General features: G+C 25.9%; 1 protein-coding gene across 1 annotated transcript in view; it reads right to left on the reverse strand.

The window, feature by feature from the left end:
- Nucleotides 1–1,817: 1,817 nt before the first annotated feature.
- The window catches only part of LOC111642364, a 57,678-nt gene continuing 50,233 nt past the window's right edge, over nt 1,818–9,262 (reverse strand). The window contains exons 5-8 of the mRNA XM_023388700.1: nt 8,120–8,188; nt 6,533–6,605; nt 6,371–6,458; nt 1,818–2,517 (exon numbers count right to left, since the gene is read on the reverse strand). Of these exons, the coding sequence (XP_023244468.1) occupies nt 2,151–2,517; nt 6,371–6,458; nt 6,533–6,605; nt 8,120–8,188 (597 nt within the window). The 3' untranslated portion in view covers nt 1,818–2,150. The remainder of the gene's footprint in view (nt 2,518–6,370; nt 6,459–6,532; nt 6,606–8,119; nt 8,189–9,262) is intronic.

Raw genomic sequence — 9,262 nt, forward strand, 5'->3', positions numbered from 1 at the left:
CATTTGTAAAGAAGCTCTTGCTAGCAATAAAAAAAGATTCCAGCAAAGAGTTGCTTAACTTTCCCGGAAACATTTAAAACTGTGTTTCTCGCCATCTATTACGATATTTTATTTAATAAATTCTTTTATATTTTTAATTATTATAAAATAGCAAAAAATTTAATTTTGAAATTAAGTATAAAGTTTATAAAAGTTGCAAATGCTAATAACGAATAAAATTTTCATTAAGTCCGACCCTAATCGAGAGATGAAAAGTGACCCCCCTCTATCTCCCCATTCCGTCGATCTTTAACCACCAAATTTTAATAGCATCAATACCCCTAATACACAAACCTCCCTGCAAAATTTCAGAAATTTTCGACAAAATGCACAGGAGCTACTAAGCTTCAAAGAGATGAACAAAATCGTGCCCTTCACACACACAAAAACTTAACATTTGTACATAAAGAAAAAAAACCCGATTTTTTTTTTTTTTTGTATTTCTCGACGTTTAAAGGTGCCCTGAGTCCAAAAAATATAAAAATCTGCCTTCATCGTCGACTTTTAGACGACTGGAAGTTGAAAAGCGGGCCTTAACATCTTATACTTTAGTTTTAGTAAGCCAAACACGTATCTTTATATTTTAACATCTTAAAAATTCTGTTTTTATGTTTGTTTATCGGATCCATAAATTTCTCTCGTTTACTGCTTTTGTTTCATTTCACATCAATAAATTTTCTTTTTTTAAAAAAAAAAAAAATATGTACAATAAAATTTATTTAACAATATAAAACTCGAAACTATAGAAAGGGCCTATATGAAAATAAAAGAAGAAGAAAACCAATTTAGTAAATTTATGAAAAGAATTTGTAAAGGATACTTAAAGAAGAACGTTTAATCCATCATATTTTCTTGTCCTCGAAATGTTAACCAAAAGCCAATATTTAGACTATTTATGTTGTATTTTGGTAGAGTTTGATAAAATATACTTTCATTTATCTTTCTTATAATAAATCTATGAAAGTGAAGGAAAGAAAAAAAAAAAAAAACTTTATATTTTGACACATTATCCGAAATTCAACACGACTCTAAACAAAAATCTTAATTTTTGTTAGACTTTTGGCAAAATCAATAACTATCAAAGAGGAACAAAATTATTATTATTTTATTTAGTTATTTTATGATTTATGATATAAATAAGTGGACTAAATTAAAAAAATAAAAAAAAGTTATTTTGATAAACAAGTTATGATTAATGGTTTTACTTTCTTTCGATTTTAATTAAATGTTCTTGCTTCTTATTTAACTGAAAGTTATTAAGTTTTAATGATTTCGGTGAGGTGTCGTCGTCGTCGCTCCGTGTCGTACGCAGACGTTCGCGTTTTATCGCTTAAAGATAATAAAGATGCAATGTTAAAAGTTTTTACTTTTATTGATATTATTTTAAATATTTTAATTAAAAATTTGTGTGTTTAATTGCAAATTTTAAAGCGACAAGATTAAATTTTGAACTTATATAATTACAGCGCTTCGCGTCGCGTCGTGTCGCGCGCTTACCTTAAATGTCGCCGGTACATAAAATAGCCATTTTAATCTACCGAAAGTAAAATATATTTCTAAAACTTTAAAATAAGATAAAAAATATATATATTATCTGTATCAAGTTATATTTATAATTTAAATTAATTTAATATTCTATATAGAAAAGTATATTTATTGATTTTAAAGTATAATAAACAGGCAATAAATTTCGAATAGAATTTGACAAGTTTATTTTTTTATTTTACACAAAAAATTCGGAACAAAATGTTAAAATCATTCGTTAAATTATTCATTAAAGTTTTATAAGAAATGGAACAATAAATTCACAGTTTTATTATCAAAATGAACAATAAACTTTGGTATAATGAAATAGTTTATTAAATGCGCACAAATTATTTATTATTCACATTTTAGTTATGCTTCTAGCATCTTAATATCTTCTTGGTATTCAGACACGTTATGACATTTACCCGTACGTCTTCTGTGAATATGTAGAATTGAATTATTTATAAATAAAAGAGATGTATCACAGTATAAGTGTCCATCTTCAGAATTAGCTTGTATTAGTGCATTTTTTTATTCTTTCATGTAATTAAAAACGTTCTTCCTTAACATAATCACCATCTTCATCAAGTAGACTTGTATAGTAATATAGTTAAGTCTTTATAAGCCATTCTGATGTAACACTGTTTAGAATGAGTCACACAACTTCCCCAATTCCTCCCTACGATACAATGCCACGTGGGATGATAAAAGTGATCAAAATCCTGTTTAATACTTTCGGCGATATGTTTTTCGGTACTGTACAACCGAACAGCTTGAGCAGCACTATATAATGCAGCTCTTTGAAGTTCTGTAGCCATGTCGGCCGCTTGTATCTTAATTTCTTGTAATTCTTCTTCTAAAGTTGACCCAGAAGGGGTTAAACTGGATAATCTCTCCCTCGACAATCTTTCGCGGCTCCCAAACGTCGCACCTCCATTTTGACGCTTGGAGCTATAACCATACAAAAAATTTTATTAAATATTATTATTATTCAATTTTAAATTTAATTTTTAATTGTTCTTAGTGGCCAAAAGTCTATACATAACGCTTAATTTTTTTTTTTTTTGCGTTTTTATAAGCTCAAATGCAATAAACATATGTATTTAATGAAGATCCTTGATATAACGAACTTACAGGAGTAAGAGATAGTTCTATAAGAGCAATTGTTTGTTTTATTCGAAGATATTATGACCAAATACGGAACGGAACGAACTTCATGTGAGATACGATAAGAGATGTAAACATCCTATATTGTGGTATATATGAGGGAAACAAACGTCACACTTCCAAGCAGGAACATAAATGTTAGCTGTCGCACTGCCTAGAGTGCATTCTTCAGTGTGTGATATTCTCAAATACTGTGTTCTCACACCTTGAAACACGCGAATTTGATTTGTTATTTCCATCCGTTATATAGAGGTTTGTATACTCGAACGTTTACAGTATATAATATATATATATAGGGAATACCGGGGCAACTTCGGCATGCGGGGCAAGTTTGTCAAGCGCTTTTTTTTAAAAACAAATTAAAAGGATACTTTGGTTATAGGTTAGGCAGTTGANTCTAAACATGTCTCTACAACAAAGAACAGGAGACATTTCAATATGACAAATTTACTTTTTTAAATTAAAAATTTTAACATTATTTATATTCATTTATAATTGTATTTAACTAAATAATAAATTCAAACTTCTGTAATTATATTTTTAATTAAAATAAGAGGAAATGAATTTCGGATGGAATTTGACAGCTTTATTTTTATTTTATATGGAAATTTATTTGATTCGAAACAAAATATACGGAATAAAATATCATAAAATCATTATTAACGTTAATTATATTCCGTTCGAAACAAAATTAATTTATTTATAGATTAAACAAATACTTGATTATTTTAATTAGCACATCATTTTCATTAATTCCATTCCGTGTCCACTCGAATGGATGATTGATCAATTCTAAATAAATTTTTCGTGAATTTTTTCTTTTTTTTCGGTGGAAACAAAAATAAAAATAAATTAAGTCACACAAATAATTGAAACATAAGTAATTAATTAGGTTACAGCATTTTAATTTTAATATTTAATACCCAGGATGTTATTTAAATAAATTAAATATTAGAACTCAAGCCATGTAGATAAAAGAAGAAAGGTTAAAAGATATTTAAAATTATTACTAGAAAACAATAAATAATGATTAATTAATCGTAAATATTATCGATTTTGTTTTTATTTTCTCACAACTAGAGATGAGAGAATCCGAATATTCAGATCTCGAATACTTATATAACTTATTTACTTAATAATTTATATAATATTTATTATTTAATTTGTATTATTTATTTCAATATATCATTAAATTTATAAAATAAGTTCATTTATTTTCTTGTAATAAATCAAAGCAGAGATGCTGAAGAGATGTTGTCTGTACGCAGACGGATACAAGGGAATACTATTAACAAATAAATAAATAAATAGTTCAAACTCCAAAACGTTGCTTTTAAAAACATTTGTGGTGGTAAATATGGTTTATCGGATCATTCACACGTGTTACTTATTAATTATTCAAGTATTTTTAATTTTTGAGATAGCTCTTCTTTGAATACTTATGGATACACCAGTATTACTCTACTGTACACACAGAGCGGTATTTGAGGTATTAGAAGTATTTTAATTAATTAATTAATTTTTTTATCGTCGTAATATTCGAAATTTCGACAGGGTTACCAACTTTTAGAGTCGGAATTCCGAATGCAGTGTGGAAAAAACACCAACTTAAAAAAAGCGAGGAGTAAAAGAAAACCTACAATCTAACTTGGAAAGATTTTTTTTTCTTTCCGTTGTTGTTGATGATGATGATGATGATAATGATAAGCCGGATGACCGAGGAATCGGTTTTGGGGACCAGGGATCAAATACAAGTAACCCCAGAAATTTTTCGTCAGCGTTCTGTTCCGGATACATCGGGCTCTCATCCTTCGTCACTTTGCCACCCCATTGCACCCCATTGTGAGTCTGGCTAAGCCGACGATGTGTTTGGAAAAAATGTCTCCTTAGTTCACACAGAGCAATGAGAAAGACAAAAAAAAAAAAAAAGAAGTAAACTACTGTAGTGGGAATGAAAATAATTCAGATTACTCTTAAGGATGGATGAGGAAAAACGAAGCTAAAAGAAATTTTAAAATCTCCTCATTCATTTTTCAGAACATTTCCGTTTTTTTGTTTTTCAAACAATTTTTCAAACATAACTGAAATTCCGAACAATTGTTAATTCTAGCTCTCGAATCTCGAATACTTTCAAGTATTCGAGTTATTCGCTTATCTCTACTCATAAATGTATAAGAACCATTTATTCCTATACGGTTGTGAGTCTTTTGGTAAGATAAAAATATAGAAATTAATTAATCAGTTCATCAACCATTTAAAAGAATGAATAAATGAGAAAATTTTCTTGCAAATTTGATGAAATGCAAGTAATGAATTTGTAACAATAATGTACTGAACATAACTTTTAGATGTATTTTAAAATGAAAACATTATCTTACAATTGAACCTCTATTTTACGAATTCCGACGTAGCAGATTTCGGAAATAATGGACCAAACCTTATTCAAATGTATTTATCGGATTGTAAATACAGTAAATTATCTAAGGATATCGGATTGAGTGTTAATACACGGAAAGTCTGTAGGCAACGCATTGACAATATCGGAAGTGTTGTGTTACTTCCTTCGTATTTACCATCATATAAGCTATTTACATCTCTTATCACATCTCATATAAACATCGTTTTGACCATGACATTTTCGGATAAATCGGATAATCGGTTTTATCGGACTATAGTCTTCTTCTATATCGAGGATCAATAGTATTGAAAACACGTATTAATTTCATTTTCTGCCATCATAATCTTTTAGATAGGTGTAAAACTTTACATTTATTTACGTAATTTATTACTTAATTTATGTAATAATTTTATTAATAATAAGTTGATTAATTTCTGAAATTCTCTATTAATATTCTGTTAACTAGTTGAAATGTTATTGTTGTTTGTTTCACTGTCACCACTCTTATTTTTAAAAATTAATTTTAACAATAAAAATATATTAAAATAATTTCAAAATTTATACTAAATTAAAGTTTTATTATTAGTTTAATTATATTTAAATTTTTTTTATTTTAAATATTATTATATCTGGAAGATAGACTATATAGTAAAATAATACTTTTGAAATTTAAAAAAGAATTGAAATAAATAAAAAATATTAAATTTAACAATGAAATTGTTCAGCCTAGAAATACTCGCAGAATCCGGTTATTATTTTTAAATTGTAATAAGAAAAATTCCTGGAAAAAGAAAAAAAAAATTGTTTTAGTAGATCAGAAACGGTTCAAAGTATTCATTCTTGCAGTGCGGTAGAAGTTATTTTGAGAACTTGATATTCTCAACCAGCCATGAATTTTTAGTGGCGAATCTAACAAGCTTAAAAGTAGAAGATAGTCCAAAGAAACAGGCTCGAAAAGTCAGGAAACACGAGATTTGTTCCCGATGAAAATCTATATAAATTGCTTGTTTTTAGAGGTTAACTGGACTAAAACTATCTTGACCGAATGACACTGTATTGATTTTATTCTAATTTATCTCGAGGAAAAAAAACACAGTAGAAACTAGGCTTCATTTCTTTTTATTTCGCCTAATGAATGTCTTGCATAATTTTTTATGTTAAGCTGAGACGTAACAATTGCATTCTATAACTATTTTTACATGCAAATCGGAAATATTACTTTAAAAAAAAAATACTTACTAATTGCCTATTATAGGTCTTGGTATATAGGATTCGTTATCTTTAAGCTTGTCACTTTTTAAAGATAATTCTGACCCGATCAATAAATCTAAAATAAAAGAAATATTTTAATAAAATTTAATTTAAAAAATATATATATATAATTTTATTTTAAATTCTTACGATTTTGATAGGAATCTATTGCACCATTTTTTGCTTTTTTATAATAGGAAAATACGCACACAACACTATACACCTGAAAATACATTGTTTAATGAATAATATAATGCTTTTATTTTACTTTATTTTTGCAAAAAAAAAGCCATACAGACTATTCTATGTAAAATATAAAGATAGAAAACAATAATAAATGAATAAATTTCTAAAAATAAACAGTTGCTGTGTATACTGTAAAATCTATTGTATTTCTGTTTGTTATACTTTTAACGCTATTTATACAATGAATATAACTGTAAATGCATAAGATGTATGTTTTAAGATTATATATATACAGTCAAACCTCTGAACAACATTAAAAATGGTCGTTGTTCGGAGATTATTTTGTATGCATTTTAAGAAGAAACGTGGTCGTTATTGGAAGGTTCGACTGTAATATAAAGTAATTCAATTTTATAAATATTAATTTTTGATGAGCTTATTAAATACTTCTTATATTTTATTAATGTTATATATGTATACACGCATATATACATACTGTATATACATAAATGTATGTATTTGTAAGACTTTTTCTATTAATTAGAAGATTACTTGTAGATGAACTGGAAACATCATTAATATTTAAACTTTTAATGAACATAGAAAACTAAATATATAATTGATATTATATTAATTCGTTTACATTTTAACAAATAAATTATAGAATTTTCAAATATATAATTAAAAATGAACTATAAAATAGCTTAGAGCTTAAAGTGACAATCTTTCAAATATGTTCTTAATTTAATATATTATAATTTATAATGTATAATACTTGAAAATTTTAAATTAATTTAGAAGAAATTTTATTATAAATTTTTAAAAATTATAATATGTAAAAGTAATTTCATATCAAAACAAAGTAATCATTATAACTATTTGCTTGGTTTACGAAAAAAAGAAAAAGAAATCGGTTAAGTATGTAAGGTCAGTCTGGTTCGTTTTATAAATAGTTGAGAAGATTGAGGGAATGTTAGACAGACATATTCCCTGGAAAGGTTGGTGTCAAGTGAAGAAGTAGGAAGTGTTCTGTACAATCAAGCTCTAGTGAATTAAAAGGTAAACTTCCTCCAAGAGGCGTCGCCCAAGGGCATGCATTAAAATTGCAATGCATGCTGCTTCGTCATATTGTCTATCACGTTCTTTTTTTAGAAACATAACGAAGTTTTCTCAATTAATCAGCCATTAACCTAGATATTGCATTTTCATAATAATAATAAAAATAAAATAAACAATTATTAAATTTTCTCGGAGATAATAATTAACTATTTTTACTTTTTTTTTATGAATAAATAATTAGAAAAAAATTAATACATATATTTTGAATGCTGAGACACTTCTTTTTCTCGATTTAACAATGGACATATTGTGTTTTATGTTACCTTAACCTTTATTATAATAAACATTAAACTTCTTATAATTTATCTTAAGGGTAACTTTTTATAAATTAAGATTTTCCTTAAAATAATTCTCATGAAAAAAAAACATGAAAATTAACTTTGTTTTATTAAGTTTTATTTAATTTATAAAGCTTAAATTCAAGTAACTCACCCTCAACCCCGTTAGAAAACCAATAACTACAATGACCAGAATGTCTGTAGCTCCACAACTAGACTGAAAAATAATTCATTTTACATTAAAAATCATGTATAAAAATATCAGATATGATAATGTTAGATAAATAAAATTATATACATTAAATTTATTCACTCAACATTTTTTAAAACAAATATTATCTCTATAAATTATACATTATATATATATTTTTTTCCATTCCAAACTGATAACGTTTGGGTAAAAAAATTATCTCTAAAAATTTAATTCTGCATATTAAAACATTGAACCTTCTGAAGCAATGAATGATTTGGAGTTGAAATTTAAATATAAATTTTTAAAGTATTTTTATGTAAGTGTATTAATCTGTAAAATAAACCTATGTACACCCCCCAAAAATGGCTTACTATTCAAATATATGCTTTTGAAGATAAAAAAAAAAGGCATTAAGCATCACACTTTTTCAAAGTTTACTCGCTTTTCTGGAAGAATGCCCTGATAATATTTAAAATTAAAAATATAAAATAACCATATTTAATTATTAATAAGCATCATTTTATAGTTTAAATCTTTTATTATTATTTTATAAACTAAGGATGAAATAACGTGACTTAAAACCAATATTTTGGGTCATATAATGTTGAAAAAATTCGATTCAAATCCAACAATTTTACTTAAAAGTTTTAATCGTAATTAAAAAATAACATTAAATTTATTTTTAATTAATAAAAATTCGTGTTTTTTTGGGGAGTAATAAACTTCAATGCGCAAATATTAATGCAAATATAGACCTACATACGATACTATAAATCACAATCTAATCGATATAGAGATCCATTGGAAAAAAATATATATATACTGTATATATAGGTTGAATTTCATAAGAACCTTAAAAATATAAAAACTAGAAATGAAAGCTTGCATAAACTTTAAAAATAAAGTAAAAATTAATTATGTTAAAAGCAATATCTTAGAATTATTTAGACTTGTTTATAAAATGGAACAAAGTAAAAATTTGATGTAAGACATTATATACTTTTAATGCATTATCGATTGAATCGCATTTCGACTTTAACTATTTATAAAAGTTTTCATCGTATTAAATATGAAGGAAAATATCTTTTTTTTTTTTTTTTTTTT

This window comes from Centruroides sculpturatus, unplaced genomic scaffold (genome assembly GCF_000671375.1).
Source record: "Centruroides sculpturatus isolate CEXI.00-Female unplaced genomic scaffold, Cexi_2.0 scaffold1652, whole genome shotgun sequence".
Taxonomy (NCBI): domain Eukaryota; kingdom Metazoa; phylum Arthropoda; class Arachnida; order Scorpiones; family Buthidae; genus Centruroides; species Centruroides sculpturatus.